Source organism: Gracilinanus agilis, chromosome 3, assembly GCF_016433145.1.
Source record: "Gracilinanus agilis isolate LMUSP501 chromosome 3, AgileGrace, whole genome shotgun sequence".
Classification (NCBI taxonomy): Eukaryota; Metazoa; Chordata; class Mammalia; order Didelphimorphia; family Didelphidae; genus Gracilinanus; species Gracilinanus agilis.
Window position 1 is genome coordinate 165,056,496 of NC_058132.1, and position 20,435 is coordinate 165,076,930.

The window sequence follows — 20,435 nt, forward strand, 5'->3', positions numbered from 1 at the left end:
AACTATATCAGATAACGTGAAGATTTTAAATTGATTCTTATTCAGATTCCGAAATGAATTGATAGCATACCCTCTAGTTTCATACAATGGACCCAAAATCAGTTTTTCTCAAAAAGAAGAAAATTTATCTGAAAATCATCAACTCAGTTTTTTTAAACTATTTTTTATGGGAAAGACCAGGAAATGATAATCTATGACAATCTGGGGAACTGGCAGAATTAATCTTCAAAGTTATCATTTCCATAAACTTATATTTTAGATTCTCCTATAATTTAATCTGAAAAATTTTTTGACGCATGGGACATAGGTTTCTTCCTGGAGGGTAGTTAGGTTCTCCATAATTCTCCAATACCATAAAAGAAAAATACTGGTACCTTGTCAACTAAGGATAAATTTGCACTTAGGTTGAACCTATATTAGAGAAAAACCTTAGTTGGGGACAGAATTCACTAGGCCTAGGTAAAGATCAACCTTCTCTGGTCCCACTACCAACTCAGCAAGTTACCCACAGGTAAATCATAAGACCACACAAGTAATGACTTCTACAGCAGCAAGAGATTTTATAGATCACAAGCAGTTCAGATATTTGTGTTAAGAAGGAAGGAAAATATAGAACATCTCAAAATTAGTGCTTTGCATAGATAAGGTACATAAACATTTGTCAAATCAAAGTGAAACAAAGGTCAACAGAAAAATTCTTTAAGGCTGGAGCTATGGGCATTTTGACAGAAATGGTTACATAAATGGTAAAGTGAAAGAAGAGCTTGAGATTTTTTTTCTGCCGCACATTACTAGCTGTTTCAGCAGCTATGAGATACAGCTTAAACATTTCATCATTAGGTACTAACTAGCACCTGCATGGTTAATTTACCTACCAGATGAAAACAGGTCAGGAAGCTGCCATGACAAACCAAACTCATATCATGAATGAGAACTTTTATTTTATCTGCTCAGCAAGGAAACTTATTTCATTAATTGATTCAAAATGGGGACAGAAGAAAAGGCTTGATTTATTTCAAGTTTAGTTTCATTTTCCCAAATATTATTTCTTTCACACAAGGATTCTCGGTACACAGAGGAACTACTTACTTTTTCTTAAGTCTTCTAAAGGAAAAAAAATGCAAATAAAAACTCTCCAAGGTCATGGAATTGTGTAGAAGATATTTGAGGTGATGATGTGTTTCAAAATCCAATATCTCCCATCTCAGATTCTTATGCACAAGTAGAAAAGAAAATAATAAAGATGACTATTGATATTTAGAGATTCATTTGAACACCTGTCCCATTCAGATACTTTTATCTTTGGTCAAAATAATGAAATAAAGCCAGTTCTGAACAGATAATAATTGAAAATTATCTTCTGAGAAAGAAGTCTTCACAAAACCTCTTCTTGATTAGCAGCAGAGCTGTCAGGTACCATTTCAGTCTGATTGCTGATCTTTAAAAAAAAATAGCACCCATGTGATTCACACATACAAGAAACTAGGTATAGATTCCAATTTGTATTCTGACCCTAAGACACAGTATATAATCCATGGGTCAAGGTCCAACTTTCAAGAGAGTAGGTAGATACTTGAGGCAATCCCACTTCCTAAAATCATACACCTGATCAGCTGAATCCAATACCCTCTGAAGAACTGAATGAAGTCTGATGCCAACTTCTTACTGAGACTGAATCTTCCAATTCCGTCTGCGCGTAGATGCAAAATTGTGGATGGCAAGTCGCATTGATGAGTTATTTTCAGAAATTTCACAAGATGAGATGACAGAACGTAGTGCTTGAGTATATGCTGTAAATAAGTTTTCACAGTGATCAATAAAAATCAACCACCAAAATAATCTCCACAACCCAATCCTACTCCTACTAGTTCTGTTTTCCTAATCTAAAAACATATCATGATGACTAATGAAAACTAATTATCATCACTTAACCACTCAGTGGTTATCTCCAGCCAACTTTCTAAGATTTTAAGTTGCAGAACAGGTACAATTCTGCTTTGGAAAAGGAAATTTTCTTGCAGTGAATTTCCTTTGCCAATGAAATAAACACCTCCAAGAATCCAATGCCTGACCCTTAGCATTTATGCAGCACTTTCAAGTTTGCAAAGAGTTTTACATCCATTATTTCATTGAAACTTTTTTTAAACCCTTACTTTCCATGTCTTAGTAACAACTCTAGGACAGAAGGGCAAGACCTTGGCAAACAAGTTAACTGACTTGTCTGGGATCATACAGATATGAAGTATCTAAGGTCAGATTTAAACTCAGGTTCTCCTGACTTCAGGCTTTGTGTCCTATCCACTATAATACCTAGCTGCCCCATCTCACTACAATTTCACAACAACCTATAGAAGTAGGTATTGCAGATACTATTTCCATCTTATGGATGAGGAAACAGGTTCAGAGTGGCTACATGAATAGCTTATAGTCACATACAAACTACTATTGGCATTTATTAATATTAACTTTTCAGAGGGGTTAATTAGAATGACAGTCAAATAATTTAGGTCACTTAAATGAAAAATATCATCAGTATCTCACTAAAAGTATCTCACATATACACTTTTTGTGACCCTAGAAATGAATGCCTTTGTTGTTAAACAGGACACAGGAACTGAGTGATGATTTATCTGCTTTCCCAACATAGCAGGAAGTGCTTCTAGCCAGATAGGGTTCTTACCAATGGAGTTGATACTTTGTGAAGTCATCTCAATATCCCAACAAAATGGACAATGTAAAACTTCCCTGACCCCAGGAGAGAGGCACAGGCTTATGAGAGAATGTTGATTATGCCATGATAAACAGGTTTTACCCAATTAGATTTTTGTTTCAAGGGAGGATTTAAAAGTGATGGTGATAATACTAGGAAATGACTTTTTTAAAAAAGCAATTCTTATTGCCAAATTATAATATATATTTATTACTTAATTAAAATTACCTTTTTTTTAATGTGAAACGGTTAACATATTTTGAATGTAATGAACGATCAATATATGGTAGTAATGAACATCTTGATATCTCATAGACTGGGAACTGTAAGAGTTCTGCTCTATATGGCAAGATAAACTTTTATTCTGCCTTCCTTCTATCTAACAAATGAACTTTGTTCATAATTTCAATAATAAGGACTGAATTTGAAAATATTTTTCTGGTATGAAAGGGTGAGTGAAAATATAGATTCTAATGTCAAATGAGAAATAGGAATCATTTTCAGCAACCTTAACATGTCTTAAGCTTTTTGCCATTTAGATTTCTCATATTCCTAAAAAACATACCTTGATGGTTTTTATAGAAGATACAATTATTGGCACAGGTATCAGGATGAGCATCCCAGAAATCAGAACCACAGCAGCACAATGGAGGTAAATCAATATTATACAACCGCATTTTCTCCTGTATCTGGGCTCTTAAAGCTTCTATATATCTGTTAAAACATAGCAAGGTTGTTCAATCAGCAAAAACTTCTTAAACACTTACTATGTGCTAGTAGTCCATGACACATAGGTGTCAGGCAAGGTGAGCCAATAGGCAGAAAGAACTGGTATCAGAATTAGAAGGCATGATCTGATTCTCTGTTCTACTTTAGAAGACTTCCTGAGTGAAATCTTTGATGCTTTTGTAACTTAGTTCTTTCTCTCACCAAATTACAAATATAGTGTAAGGGTTAATCAATAGGAATTTGACAAAAGTGAGGAGAGCAGTTTGATAAAACACTTAGTTTAATTTGAGAAGTACAGAGAGAAAATAGAAAGGAGGAAAGAGAGATTATTACTCTAATACCTCATGACTATACCTAAATTTCTAATCCTAACTAAAATTTCTAAAAATCCCTACTCTAACTTACTCTAACTAGGTTCTTCTGCCTGGCCAGAATAGGCCTAATCTAACCTACTCTACCTAGAAATGTATTCACAAACTACCTACCTATACTAATAAACATTCATCACCTACAAACTCCTTAAATCCATTTCTCTATCCCAGCTGTCAGTAGTAAAAACTATCAGTACTGACTCTTGACTGAGAGACCAAGACCAACCTCCTGCCCCCTCCAGGTCCAGAGATAAAAAACTCAACTGTCAACTAATTCCTTCCTTATATATCTTCCTTGTCTCCTAGGTAATGGAATCTTCAGCTCTCTCTCACAGACATCTGTCACTTCCTACTTAGAAATCCTTTTGTTCCTGCCTCTTAAAGAGACAGAGGGAGAGATTAAGAAAATCCCTTTAACAATAGGAAAAATATTTCCATGGATCTTCAGGAATATTTATGAAGTACCGTTTTTCTCTATGACTGACTCTAGTCAAGGCAAGTCAAGAAACCTTTATTAAGACCATATTGATTAGAAAATATTGGAATAAATGGAACATTCCTCAAAATGCTAAATGCCATCTACCCAAAACCATCAGAAAGCATTATCTATAAAGGGGATTAAAAAAAAAAAAACAATTAAAAAAAAACTAAAACCCTTCCTAATAAGATCAAGGGTAAAACAAGGATGTCCATTATCACCACTATTTTTTAATATTGTACTAGAAATGCTAGATAAAGCAATAAGAACAGAAAAAGAAATTGAATAAATTAGAATAGGCAATGAGGAAACAAAGTTATCATTCCTTGCAGATGATATAATGGTATACCTAGAGAATCAAATAAAAAAGCTAATAGAAAAAATGAACAACTTTAATAAAGTTGCAGGATATAAAATAAACCCATGTAAGTCATTAGCATTTCTATTTATCACCAACAAAGTCTAACAACAAGAGACAGAAAAAGAAATTCCATTCAAAATAACACTAGACAAAATAAAATATCTATAGGTGTCTCTACCAAAACAAACCTAGGAACTATATGGATACAACTATATGAAAACATTCTTCACACAAATAAAATCAGACCTAAACAATCAGAAAAAACAGTAATTATTCATGGATAGTCTAAAGCAGTGATTCCCAAACTTTTTTGGCCTACTGCCCCCTTTCCAGAAAAAATATTACTTAGTGCCCCCTGTCACATACTATCACCGCCCCCTTACAGTTATTCACCGCCCCAAAATGCACCTGTGGCCATCGCTGCCCCCCTGGATTGCTGCAGCACCCACCAGGGGGCGGTGGCGCCCACTTTGGGAATCACTGGTCTAAAGTAATATAATAAAAATGACAATCCTACCTAAATTAATTTACCTATTCAGTGCCATACCAAATAAACTACCCCAAAATTATTTCACAGAACTAGAAAAAGCACAACAATATTCATCTGAAAGAACAAAACGCTGTATCAAGGGAATCCATGAAAAAAAAATATGAAGAAAGGAGGCCTAGCCATAACACATTTCAAACTATATTATAGTGAAAGAAAGATAGAAAACAAGGGAAAGCTTTTGCAAAGGTTTGTGTTTGACTCTGCAAAGTGGGATTGGCTCAAGCACGGAACTAAACAGGAGAGATTCCAAAGAGTGTGAGGAAAGGATATAAGGAGACTCACAGAGGCAGTTGGGGGAAGTATTCCTGTTTTTTCGAGAGTTGGGAGAGATCACTTCCTGCCGTTGGTTACCTGACTTTCTGTGGAAAGCCATTTGCCCTGATCCTGTGATTCTTCCATCAACCATTCTGCTGCCAAGAGATAGAGAGATCCTATCCACTCGGATTTCTTCTGTTCCTATCAACCTAGTTCCTATATTCCAGTAGCCTAAAAGATTTCATCTTTTCTGAGAAGAAGCCAACCAGAGCGAAGAGACCTGTCTGCCTAGAAGTGAGGTCTTGGCCCTATTTGGCTAGGTCCACTAGGGTGACTTCCCATCTACCTCACCCTATCTATTCCTGCTGAACTATAACTTGTCCACCACCAATATTTGGAGGGCCAGTAGGTCAAGGAAGCTACATAGGATTTTGAGGGGGTCTAGACAGTGTAGGAAAGGGAGCCTCAAGATCAGAAGAGGGTTTATGAGAGCCCCATAGATTGGAGGGAGAAGAATTAGAGACCAAGTGTTAGGGACTCCACTCCCTGGCCCTCCTTCCTTTCCCTGTGTTGAACTATTTTAATAAATCAAAATACTATTTTATAAGATCAATAGCAGTCAGATCACGTTTAACTGTCATTTGGGTGGTGAGGCCTATCAGACCAGCTTATACCCTGTTATAGACAGAACAAGTACTTTACTAGACTGCCATCAGTCTAGGTCAAGTAATTATCTTATTTCAGTAGTAATCATTAAGCAATCTGGTACTGGCTAAGAAATAGAGTAGTAGATCAATGATTAGGTAATCAATACATGGTAGTTAACGTCCATAGCAACTTAGTTGTTTGCTAAACCCCAAAATCTAAGCTTTTGGGGAAAGAACTCACTATTTGACAAAAACTGCTAGGAAAACAATATAGCAAAAACTAGGCATAAACCATCATCACACTTCATACCTGGGGATAAAGTCAATATGAATATTTGATCTCGAAATAAAGGATGACACCATAAACAAATTACCATTACTGGGTCTGTATCCCAAAGAAATCAGAGATAAGGGAAAAGGACCTACCTATACCAAAATATTTTTAGCAGCTCTTTTTGTAGTGGCAAAGAATTGGAAACAGAGGGACTGTCCATCACTTGTGAAATAGATGAGCAAGTTGTGGTATATGATTGAAAAGGAATGATATTGTGCAATATGAAATGATGAACAGAATGAGTACAGAAAAATCTGGAAAGACTTTATGAATTGATGCACAGTGAAGTGAGCAGAAACAGGAGAACAATGTAGATAGTAACAGAAATATTATAAGGTGATCATCTGTGAAGGATTAAACCATTATCAGCAAGTTTCCAAGATAAGCACAAGACACTCATGATGAAAAATGCTGTCCATAGCCAAAGAAGGAACTGTTGGAGTCTGACTTCAGATGAAAGCAAGCCATCTTCCACTTTATTTCCTTTATGAGTTTTTATTTTGTGTGTGATAGATGTCTTCTATGACAACATGATGATTATGAAAATATGCACTGCATGAAAGCACTGGTACAACCTATACCAGACTATTGACTACTATGGGGGAGGAAGGGAAAAAATTCTGAATCCAAAAATGTCAGAAACCAATTGTCAAAAATTATTTCTACTTGTAACTAAAAAAAAAAAAAATAAAGAAATATTTTTAAAAAACCATATTGAGGGACAGCCAGGTGGCTCAGTGGATTGAAAGCCAGGCCTAGAGACTGCAAGTCCTCGGTTCAAATCTGGCCTCAGATACTTCCTAGTTGTGTGACCCTTGACAAGTCACTTAACCCCAATTGCCTTGCCTAGCCTTTACCACTCTTCTGCCTTTGAATCAATATTTAGTATTTATTCTAAGACAGAGGTAGGGGTTTATAAACAAACAAAAAAAAGAACATATTGAGTCCAAGGCACCAACCTCATTTCTGGGGACAGAAAGAGAAAAACAAAGTCTCTGCTCTTAAGGAGCTTAAATTCTAGTGGGGTAGATAGTATGTAAACTACTAGGCAAAAAAAATACACACACACACACAAGACAGAAAGCACTCTAAAAGGAGGCATTAGCATCTGGGGACAAAGAAAAAGCTCCTCGAGTAGGCAAGATTTAAGCTGAGGCATGAAGGAAGTTGGGGAACCTGAGAGGTGGAAGGGATAGGAGAGAACATTCCATATATGGGAGATATTTGGTATAAAAGATAGGCGATGGAGTCTCATATTCCAGGAGCTGCAAGGAAGCCAGTGTTGCTAGAACAGAGAGCACTTAGAGGAGAGTAAAACATAAAAAAGGCAGGAACTATATAGAAAGGGGCTAGGTCATGAAGAGCTTTAAATGCCAAACAATGGAGTTTTCATTTGATTATGAAAGTAACAGGAAGCCACTGGCCCTCACTTAAGGGGGTGAGGGGGAGGGTGTGACATGGTCATACTATGCATTAGAAAGAGCACCTTGGCAAATAAGTGGACAATGGATTATAAATGTGGAGAGACACTAAATAGAAACCTTCTGCAACAGTTCCAGTAAGAGGTGATGAGGATCTGAAGTAGGATTGTGGCTATGTGAGTGGAGAGAAGGGGATTTTTATGAGAGATGTAGTAATGGGTAGGAACAAGAAGATTTGGTGAAAGATTAGATATGTGGAATGAATGACAATGAGGGATTAAAGATGACACTGAGGTTGTGAGCCTAGGTGACAGGGATGTGAGTTGCCCTCTATATAATGAGGAATTTGGGAAGAGGGGAAGAATTTCAGAAGAAAGATAATGAGTTTCTGGTTTGGACATGCCAAATTTGATATGCCAACAAGATAACCAATTCAATATGTCCAAAAGACATTTAGTGATATGGGACTGGTGCTTAGGAGACTAGGGCTAGATATACAGACATGGGAATAATATGCATAGAAATTATAACTGAATCCATGAGAAATGATGAGATCATCAAGAAGCCAAAGTGTTGGGGAAACACAGGTGGTGCTTCTTTTAAGTTTGTAGTAAGCTCTGAACACTGCTCCCAAGGTACCTGATACATTCTCTGCTTCTCTGATGTTTTTTAATAGCTCCTTTCTTATCTTCCAATTTTGAATCAGCTAATATCTCACATGTTTTCACCCCAGAATTCAGGTCTTCCTCGCAGGTCTTTCTCAGGATCTTTTGCTCCTCAATGCAACGCTGCTGCTCTTTCCACTTCTTAACTCTGGGGACAAAATTCAAAATTCAATACATTTGAGTAATTAAGTCAAATGCTTTTTTGGAATCAGTGTTCTTGAACTATTCCTTCCCCTTCCCCCTCAAAAGAATAACATACACAAAGATTGATCCTTAGTTCTTACTTTCAGGAAGGCAATTTTGGTTTCTCTTTTCTTGCCTTACATAAATTCAAGTCTTTAGAAGGAAATGATTATAGTGATTATACTATAACAGGCTTTTTAATAAAGATTTTTTGTATAAGTAATTTCTCAGTCTAAGACTTATAATAAGTGTCACTTACGTAAGGTCTTAAGGCTTGTTAAGCACAAGCTTTACAAACTTCATTTCATTTGAGCCTCATAACACTCCTGTGAGGTAAATACAATTGGTATTATCCTAATTTTACATGTAAGGAAACTAAAGCTGAGAGAGACTAAGTTATTTGCTTATAGTCATACAACTATCAGTCAGGGTTAGGGTCAGTACTGAAGCCTAGGTCTCTTCTAACTCCAACTCTATCATAGTCTTCATTACACCAGTTAATTTGTCACACAGTCAGTCAACAAGTATTTATTAAGCACATGCTATATGCTAGACAGTGTGCCAAGTGGTGGGGATATGAAGGAAGACAAAAATAGTTCCTTTCTAATGGGGAAAACATTCAAACAACTAAGTTCATTAGGTATATATGGAGGTAGAGGAAAAGTAACCTCAGCAGGGAGAAGGCAGTATTGAATACTGCTGAGATATCTAGAAAGAGAAAGATTGGGAAAAGATAATTCTCTCCCCAGGGCTCTAAATCCCAGTTTCCCATGTTCCTTCTCACGTTATGTCCTTACATTTTGGAGATAAAGTTTGTGTGTGACCCTACCCCACTCTCTCTTTTCCCACAAACGCGGTCAGGAAAGCGTTCTTTACTCGGGTTTTTATGTTTGTCCTTTTATTTCTTCTACTTCAAGTGATTATTAATAAATCTTATAAAATATAATACTTGGAATTATTGGATATTAATTTTAATCTTACTTTTTGGTGGCCATGAAGGGACTGAATTTTTTTTGTCAGTGATATAAGGGGTTTAGTGATTTCCCCATAGCAAGGGATCTACTGCCCACAAAACCCTGTTGCTCCAAAAATTGCCCTCAACTGTTTCTTAGTGGAGGGGGTGCTCAATTTCTGAATATCTTCAATGCACTTAGGGGAAATGGAGTGGGCAGTTAAATAAATTCTAAATATTTCACTTTGAGGAGACACCATTGAACCTTTATCTTTGAGACCTTGTGGCCTCTCTTGTGCAGTTCTAAAAGGAGATGTTTGCTCTCTTCCTGGCATAGCATTAGGTTAGGCCAAGAGCAAATCATCTACAAAGTATATCAAACAGCTTTCCTTAAACTTAATATTTGCTAAATCTTATATTAAAATTGGTGAGGGCTGTCCACATACCCTTGTGGCAACCAACACCAGGTCCATTGGGAACCTTTCCAGGTAAAGGCAAATATATTTCTGGAATTCTCATGAAAAGGGATTGAGAAGAAAGCTGAACACAAATCCACCACAGTGAAATATTTGGTTGTGCTGGGAACAGAGGAGATAACTGTGGCTGTGTTTTGAACCACAGGATGTCTCTTTATGACATGATTATTTACAGCCCTTAAATCTTGGACAAATCTATAGACAGTTTTTCCATTTGTGTCTAATTTTGGCTTTTTCACAGGTAGGATGGGTGTATTATATTCAGATTTGCATGGAATTATTATTCCTTGCTCAATTAATGAATCTATCACTAGGGTAATTCCCTCAATCACCTTTTTTGATAGATGATAACTGAGGAATGGAAGGAGCTGGACCTCCTATTTTTATTTTTATTTGAACAGGAACAGCTGATTTAAGCAGGCCATCATCAGAAGATGATGTGGCCCAGAGAGACTTGGGTATATCAGCTAGAATTTCAAAGTTGGGAGGCTCCTTCATCTCCTGACTATCTGAAAGAAGCACAGGGAGCAAATTTAAGGATTCCTCAGCCAATTCTAGTGCATAGTGCCATCTGGAAAGCAAGTTATTGTGGCTCTAAGCTTGCATAAAAGATTTCTCCCTAGCAAATTTAATGGGGAGCTAGGCATTAGAAGGAAAGAATGTTCTACTGATAGCGGTCCCATAGACACCACTCAAGGGGAATGCTTTTGGACCTTTAGGGGTGGCCCTGAAACCTCCACTACATTTTGTGAGACAATGAAATCACAATCAGAATCGGGTGTACTCATCAAAACCAATCTGGAGGCTCCAGTGTCTAAGAGGCAATCATAATACATATTTCCATCTTTCAGGGTTACATGAGATTCACCACTATGGGGGAAGGGGGATGGATAATGATAACTGGCATTAAAACATTAGGGTCTGGGAAATCAAAGATTTTACTCTCTGATTCCAGCACCCTTTCCCACCTCCCCTCCTCATACCTTCATAAAGATCCTTGGATATTTCTCTGGGATTCCCAATGCTGAGGGGCACTTTCACCTTGATTATAGCATGGACGAGCCCCACTTTGGAAATATTGTTGTTGGGTATTTTTGTGTGTTATCATTTGCCTCATTTGGATTATTATTTCTATAATTGTTATTATTTCTAAAGTTATTATTTCTAGTCACCTGATTCCACTTCGTACAGTTCATCATTATGTGACCCTTTTTGCACAGAAATGACATGTTAATGATTACTTTTTGGATTCCTGAAAACGGGCAATGGCCACTGCTTGACCTGCTTTTTCTTTTTCAAATCTTTCAAGTTAAAGCTTTTATTTCCTTCCTTAATGTCTCTAATAATGCATTGGTCTCATCATTTTTCTGTTAATGGCCTTTAGATACATAAACTGTGACTCTCCTCAATTCCTCAAGGTCCATATTAGGCCGGTTTGGGCAATTTACCTTAAAATAATCTTTGACCACTTTGCAACAGCTATTTACAAACTATCTCCTGATTTGCCTGACATCTCTTTCTTTGAAGAGATCTAGATCTATGTATCTACCTCCCAGTTCAATAAGTCTATCCATAAACTGAGAAGTTTCCTCCTCTTATTGCTTAAAACTCTCAAACTTGGTCCATGTACCCATCCTATCAGAACAATCTCTCATTGCTTTTAGTAATGCCTCTCTAACCTGGCATAGTTGTAAACAATCTTTCTTGTCTTTAATATACCATCTAGAGTCTTTATCTGGCCAGTAAACCACATTCTTTCCCCAGGCCTTATTAATAAGAGAAATAATTTTATTTTTCTCTCTTTCTATCAAAAAAGCTTGGAGAAAATTTTCCACATCCTGATATGCAGGATCATACGTACAAAAATTGTTGGCAAGCTCCTTAATAATTACAATAGAATCATCTTCAAAAGAAGGGGTATTTTGCTTGAATCTCTTAATATCTTGGGGGGGTGTAAAAGGTTTGTGGTGGCTTAGGGAAATGATATCTCCATCCTTATTTAAGGTGGGTACTTCCTTTAAGGGGAATAGGCCTTTAACTGAATTATTTGCAGTTCTTGTCTCTTGGCTAGATGTTTGTGTTGCTATGGAGTAAGTAAGGGGAGAGGGAGGGGGAGGAGCCAGTGAGCTAAGAGGGAAAGGTTGGTCTAGGGATGGGGAAGCAGGGCAAGAGGAAATGGATCAGGGAGAAGAGACAGGGGTCACACACAAATTTTATCTCCAAAACGTAAGGATGTAACATGAGAAGGAATATGGGAAGCTGAGATTTAGAGTCCTGGGGAGAGAATTCAAATTATATAAAAAGGAGAAGCCAGAAAGGAAGACAGCTATACCGTCTGAGATAATTGTGGAAGGATGATCCAAATGAGGGCTTTTTAAGGATGAAGGAGACATGGGTGGGCTTGTGAAAAATATGGAAAGAGCCAGTGCATATACCAGAAAGAGCCTAAAGATAAGAAAGTGGGGGTAATAGCAGGAATAATCTGCTGGAGAATATGGGAGATGGGATCAAGGGCATATGTGTGTGTGGGGGGGGGGAGACTTGCCTTGGCAAGAAGAAGGGCTACTTCTTCATGAGATTCAGGGGTGAAGAGGAAGATAATAGGGGAAGATGTTTGAATAAAGGGGAAAAGTAGGGAGTTCTCAGCAAATAGCCTCAGTTTTTTTCAGAGAAGTATGAAATGAAGTCCTTAGATGAGAGGGTAAAGTTAAGTGGGAGGCTTGAGAGATGAGAAAGTTTGGAATAGTTGCTATGGTAGGTGGGATAAAAACTCAATCAGAGAGATATAAAAGGATTGCCTTGATGAAGTAGGAATGCAATTGCTGAAGTTACGGTATATATGTATAATGGACCTAACCACCAAGGTTTCATGATTTTCTCTCCAATGGTTAGCAGCAGGTGAATTAGGAATGAAAAAGGCAGGAGCAATCTAGGTTTGGGATTTGGAAAGGAGTGTTTGGAGTTCAGACAAGGAAGCAAATAATTTAAGTTAGAAGAGAATATATTACCAAAGAGTCAAGAAAGGAAGGTGAAGCTAGTGTAGGGGTGATAATCTGTAGAATAACTAAAGGGTAAAGGGGGTTGAGGTTATAAGAATCAATAACAGGTTTAGAGGTTGTAAAGCATAGGGAAAAGAGTGAATGATAGAAGATTATGATCATTATTGGTGTTCAGTCATTTCAATTGTGAATGACCCTTTGTACAGATGAGGAAACTAAGACAAATAGGGTTAAGTGAATTGCCCAAGGTCATATAGCTATTGTCTGAAGCTGGCTTTGAACTCAGGTCTTCCCAACTCCAGGCCTAGTGCTCTATCCATTGTGCCACCTAGCTTCTGATTATGATCAGATTAAAAAAAAAATTTAGTTCCTAAACAAGGAAGAGAAATACCATGTGTGGATAGATGGACTGGAGGAGCAGGTCATGGGAACTGACTAGACCAAGGAACTAGGAAGTTAAAAGTGTTTAAAGGATTATCAATATGACACTTCCTACCTTATTCTTCATCATATTTAATTAGTTTCTAAGCCCTGTCAGTGCTACCTCTAAAATATTTCTTCTCCCTATCTTCTTCCCTTTTCACTTCTATTACTATCATAACAACAGAGTTTAGTAACTCTGATGCACTTACCATGCCATATTATATAGAACTGGAGGAATTAAGAAGGGTCTTTTAAAGAGGCCTACACTTGATGAGCCTTGAAGGGATCTAGGTGTTCTAAGAAGCAAAGATGAGACGGGAGAACATTCCCAACATGGAGGTTAAGCCTATACAAAAGCAGTGAGGCAGGAGATAGAATGTTATATACAGAGAGCAACAAGTAGGCTACACTGGCAAAAATATGAAGGAATAACGTGTAATCAGACTGGGAAAACAAAGTGGAGCTAAATTGTAAAGAGCTTTAAATAACAAACAGAGAAGTTTTTATGTTATCCTAGTGGCAAAGAGGAGCCACTGAAGTGTCTTAGAGAGTGGCATGCTCGGGTCTACATGTCAGACACATTAGTTTGGCAGGTACATGTATAGGACAGATTGTGGAGGGGTGAGACCAGTGCAGTGAAACTACTAGAGGCTACTTCAATATTTCAAGTAAGAAGTGATGAGAGCCTAGATTAATATGGTTGAAGCCTTCATCACTTTTTACTTAGAGTACTAGGTAAAATAGCTTTCCAAACTTATTTTTCTCCAATCTCTCTGCTAGTCAACTTATTTTACCCTTATTCAAAGCAAAAAAGCTTAAGTGGATCGTTTAAATTGGTCCACTTATAAGAAAAAAAATACAAATTTAAGACTATCTCACCATCCTTACATTTGACTCCATACTATATTTCTAGCCTTATTTCAAAGTGCATCATTTTATATATTCTAAATCCTAATAGAACTGGACTATTTACTTGTCCCTGATCTCACTGTATTCTTGCCCTCCCTGTAGTCCATTTCAAACCTTTGGTACTGTTCTTCTCTATCAAGACTCAACTCGGGGTATCATCTCCTAATCAAGGCCATCATTTATCCCTCCAGCTAGAAGTGATACCTCCCCTCCTTGAATCTCTTATGGCCATTCTGTTTAACTGCCTATTCCTTCAATTATTTTAAACTTTTAATAGTTATTTGTGTACATGTCCAGAAGGACACAATATGTAAACTCTCTGAGGACAGAAATTATGTAGCTTTTCATCCTCCTATTCCTTCCAAGGCACAGTGCCTTGGCACCTAATCAGTGTTTGCTGTTTTTAGTTGGAGGGAGATAAACACATAAGAGAGAGGTTACCTCATTTAATACTTCTTTTCAATTGTAGTAATGTTCAAAGACTGCTTTGTATCCACCTAATTCTTTTCCAGCTAAATCTAAGAATGCTTTTTATGAAGCTCAAATTGGCAAGTAGAGAGAAAAGGACCTAACAGTTTGAAGGCCAATTCTTTATCACAAAACTAACCCTCAAATTGATGAAGACAGGTATTACCAGTTATTCTGGGGCAAATCAGTTGCTATTTTCTGAGCTGCAATTATACAGCCTGTTCACAGTTCACAGCATTTGATAGAAGAGCTATGCTAGAAATTCTGGCCATATGTCCATTGATCCAGGTTATTCATTTTAGTCTAAGTTCAAGGAGAAGAATATATTTTCTTTTTTGAAATTAATACACCCATATGTAGGAAGTCTATTCTTGCTACAAAGACCAGACTTTAGAAAGATCAGATAAATGTGGAAATCATTCTGGATTTGTACTGTTGCAGATCACTGTTCATATAATAAACTACTTGTTTATTAAAGTGAAAAGGACACTTTGAGCTTAGAATTATCTTCTACATGCTTTCCTACCCTCTCTTGATTTAGTAACCTTTGCTAAGCAACAATGATAAACAAGATCTGGGCAGTCTTCAAAAAATGGCAAAGATGGGGGACAAAAGGATAATTTTGTACACAAATCTACAGCTTAATAAGAGGGTCTTTTTTATAAAGTGGTCCAAAATAGGCACCAGTAACAACCACAACTTCTTCTAATAAACTGAGCCCAATAACTAGAAACAAAAGGTCAAGGGAGAAAAGAAGCTCATTGTTGCTGCTACTTAGGCAAAAGGTACTGTGCTTTATACAAGTCAAGGACAATATTTGTATATCAGGAAAAGAAAAGATAGAAAAGCTGTGAGGGAAAATATACAAGGAGGAAATCTGAGAGATGCCAAAAAGGACACAGAGGAGGAACAAATACAAATGCTGAATTATTTTAAATTATGTAGCACTTTCTTTCTTAGAGAGTTCAGTACTTACAAGAATAAGCTAGAAAACAGAAAGGAGAGACCAAAAGAATATAGACTTTAAAAGATCAACCCAAGATCTTAGGTGGAGGGAAGTTCACAATTTATTTCCTTAAGTAATATAGCAGATTATGAAAATCTGATAAATCTATAGATATCTATGGCAGAATCAAAACATAATAATTGAGCATCTTATTCCTGAAGGAAAATGAATAAAGAGAAAGTCTATACCTATGGTATATTTGGGGAAAGAGATAGAGAGGATAAGGAAAGAGAACTTAAATAAAATTGGAACAATATAATATTTACTGAGTGGGCACTGTTACCAGGGAAAATTTGTGGTAATAGTATTAAAATATTAAAAAATTAATGTGAAGAATTAGACTAAGGAAGATTTATGTTTATTTTATAAAGTAATTTTCTAGTTCAATGGAATCTGAGATAGCTTTAGCAATGTTTTTCATACTTGAAAACTCCAACTCCTATTGTGACATTTAGGTAGTAGATAGAAAAGACAGAGACTACTGCACAGGACTGTTTTATCTTCCATGTCTTTGTTCCCTCCAAGAAGCCACTAAAGATACTTTTGGAAACTCCAGAAACCAGGGTGAAAACTAATTTCAATGAAAAATATGGATCAAATCTAAGCAAGAATCTATTATGCCTTTCATCTTTTACCACCAACTCATCCCTCCTTCTCACTTGGAACAAATGATCTAACTTCTCAATAAGGAGATTGAAGCAATTCAACACAAATGCTTCAGTTCTCTTGTATTCCTTAATATCACCACCCTATCTTTACTTCCTCCCAGGGAAAGACATTTTGCTACTATGACTTAACTCTGCTCCCTGTACCCATAGTCTGATTCTTTCCCACATCTTCCAGGCCATTGGCTCCAGTCATCCTCTTATGGATTTTATTTTCACTGTTGCCCTCAGCATTGGCTCTTTCCTATCCATCCTAAAAAATGCTAAGATTTCCCAAATCCTATTTTTTTTAACTCTCTTAGTCCATCTATTTACCATTCCACCTCTTTCTAGAAACATCTTTAAACATGTGTCTATATTTCTCTCTCTCTCTCTCTCTCCAATCCTTTGCATTGGGGTTTCCCTGACTATTCTACAGAAACTGCTCTTTCAAAGGTAACCAATGAACTCCTAAATCTCCAAATCTAATGGCCTTTTGTCAGTCTTCATCTTCACTGATGTCTCATCATTCCTTTCTGCTGGTTGTCTCTCATCTCTAAAGACTCCTTTGCTGGCTTTTCTTTCTCTTTCTGAATCTTGGGTGCTCTTCTATGACCTTGCCTGAGTTTTATGTTATCCTTTTAAAATATAATATTTTCTCTCTCAGCAATCTCATTCATTCTCATGGCAAAAAATACTACCTCTACGTGGATGACTTCCAAAATTATCTTTCCAGTCCTGATTTATCTTTTGAGATAGACCAGAAGTGTCAAACATGTAGCCTGCAGGCTCCATGTGATCCACAACATTCCTGAATGTGGCCTGAACCAGATTAAAATGCATCTCAGAAGCATTTAACAAAATAAAGAAAAACACAATCATAAATAATGTCTTAAAGCTGAGTGAATATGTGGTTTTCATATTATACAATATTATGGATATTTTAGTGGCCCCCTTTTCTAATGAGTTTGGCACTACTGATCTAGATACATATTTCCAATGCCTTCAAAATATTGCCAACTAGATAACCCATTGAGACCTCAAAAACATTGTGCCAGTCAGTCTACAAGCATTTATTATGCACTTACTATGTACTAGGAACCTTGCTAAACATCAGAGATACAAAGATAAGCAAAAACACAGTCCCTTCTCTCAAGGAGCTCACATTCTAATGTGGGATAAGGGCACAAATAATTATGTACATATAAGACATATACAGAGAAATAAAAGGTAATCTGAAAGAGGAAATTAGAAGCTGAAGGGTTATGAAAAAGCCTGTAGAAAGTAGAATTTGAGGTGAATGTTAAATGAAGTAAGGAGAGCTAAGAAGAAGAGGAGGGAGGGCAGCACTTTCTAGGCATGGTAGAAAGACTACAAACGTTGTGAGTCAGGAGATGCTATGTTCTATGTGAAGAACAGCAAATATGCCAGTACAGGTAGATCACAGAGGGAGTGGAGGAAGTAGAGTGTAAGAAGACTAGAATGGTAGGGAAGGGTCAAGTCAGGAAGGGCTTTAAATGCCACAGAGAGGATTTTTTTTATATTTAATCCTAGAGGTAATATAGAACCACTAGAGTCTGAGTACAGAGTGACATAATTAGAATTGGGCTTAGGAAAATCACTTTAGCAGCTAAATGGCAGATGAATTAGAATATGGAAAGACTTCAGGTAGAGATTCAATCAGAAAGTTATTGCAAAAGTTCAGTTGATAAAGTCCTAAACTAGGGTGATGAAGTCTTGAATGAAGATTCTGGTTGTGTAGGCAGAAAGAAGGGGAAATATAAAGTGATATTATGAAGGTAGAAACTCTAGGATTTTAAAAACAGATTAGATATGTAGATTAAGGAGTTAAAGATGACAACCAGCATCATGAACCTGGGTGACTGGGAAGGTGATAGTGCCCTTGAAAGTCAAAGAAAAGAAAGGAAGAGGAGGGTTTTGGGGAAAAGGTATTGAGTTCCATTTTGGTCATACTGAGTTTAAAATGCCTACAAGGACATCCAATTCAATATACAAAAAGGCTATTGGTGATACAGGATTAGAGTTCCAGACAGTGATTAAAGGTAGATATTTATTTAACTTGTCCATTGATTATACTACCAGGTAAGATAATACAAAGGAAAATGAGAAGAGGGCCCAAGATAAAGCCTTGGAAGACTTATTTGCAAAAGAAATCAAGAATGAAAAGTCTCAGACTAGCTGAACGAATTGTGGTATTTGATTGTGATGGAATACTCTTGTGCTACAAGGAATGATGAACAGGATGATTTCCGAAAGAACTGGAAAGAACTACATGAATTGATGCAGAATAAAATAAGCAGAACCAGGAGAACATTATACATAGTAACTAAAATATTGTGGAATAATCAAATGTGATAGACCTTGTAATAACAGTAATATAGTGATCTAGGACAATTCTGAGAAAGAACTGTTGGAATTCAGGTGAAAACATATGATTTATCCCTTGTTTGTCTGCATATATGTTTTGGTTACATAAGATTATTCACTTACAAAAATGAATAACATGGAAATATATTTTGCAGGATAATACATGTACCGTATTAGCCTGAATATAGTGCAACATTTTTTCCCCCAATATGTACACCTTTGAAAGTCACGTTCACACTATATTTGAGCACTTTCACCTTGAAACCATAAATTGTATATTGTGTGCCTCAGCATATGTAAAAAGCATGGTTATCTCCTGGAGCTGACGGGAAATGCTGACCAAAGGCCTGTTTGTTTTGCTATTCCATCAAATGTCACCATTAATACTAAAGGTGCCAAATCAGTTTTGATTAAAACTACTGGAAATGAGAAAACTTGAATGCCTGTAATGTTTGAAGTCACAGCTGATGGGCAAAAAAATGACTCCTTAGGTAATTTTAAGGTACAAAACATTACCTAAGGAAAAGTTACCATCAGGAATGATCTTTTATGTGCAGGAAAAGGGATGGATGAATGAAGAACTTGTGTTATATTAGCTGAATGTGGTCTGGGGTAGGCTCCTTGATGCATTACTGTGTCAGAGAGGAATGCTCATACTCGATGCATTCAAGGGTCACCTGACTGAAAATGTGAAGAAGAGAATTGCTGAAATGTTCAAGGACCTAGTTGTTATTCTGGGAGGAATGACGTCGATGTAGTAATTAATAAGCCATTCAAAGATCACTTAAGGAAAGAATATGATGAGTGGATGTTGGCTAGAAACCATGAATTTACTCCATCAGGAAAAATAAAGAAACTGTCAGTCACTGTATTAGGGAACTGGATCAAAACTGCTTGAAGAAAAAAATCTTCGAGTCCATTATGCTTTGATTTAAAAAAACGTTGTATATAAAACAATATGGATGGGAGTGAAGATGGTATTTTGTGGGAAGAAGAGGGTGACAGCAATGATTCAAATGATGTTTCCACTCCGGGAGATGAGGAAATAGAAGAGGAAGGAGAACATGATTAAATATTGGAAGACAATTTCTCTCTAAAAGTAATACATATTTAATAAAAGTGATGGCATTAAAACTTCTTTAACTTGTTTTCAGGACCTTAAAAAAACTTTGAATATAAAGTGCCTGCATTATTTATAAGTTAAGAAAAAGTTGTAATTTAAAATTTAAAAGGAGAAAATAAAATGGATGTTTCCTCTTTCTGAGTTACCCTTCAAAATACTTGGGATCATACTATATTCAGGGTCATATTATATTTGGGCTAATATGGTATATAACCCAGACTGAATTTCTTGTCAGCTCTGGGAGAGGGAAGGGAAGAAGAGAGGGAGACAATATAAATCATATAACTTCAGAAAACTTAGGTGGAAATTTGTTATTAAAATTTGAAAAATTTTAATTGATAAA

At 36.6% G+C, this 20,435-nt stretch overlaps 1 protein-coding gene across 1 annotated transcript in view; it reads right to left on the reverse strand.

Moving 5' to 3' along the window:
* Window positions 1–1,596: 1,596 nt before the first annotated feature.
* CCDC15 (coiled-coil domain containing 15) overlaps window positions 1,597–20,435 on the reverse strand; it is a 67,615-nt gene continuing 48,776 nt past the window's right edge. Inside the window, exons 23-25 of the mRNA XM_044668985.1 lie at window positions 8,496–8,669; window positions 3,276–3,424; window positions 1,597–1,790 (exon numbers count right to left, since the gene is read on the reverse strand). Coding sequence (XP_044524920.1) covers window positions 1,663–1,790; window positions 3,276–3,424; window positions 8,496–8,669 — 451 coding nt within the window. The 3' untranslated portion in view covers window positions 1,597–1,662. The remainder of the gene's footprint in view (window positions 1,791–3,275; window positions 3,425–8,495; window positions 8,670–20,435) is intronic.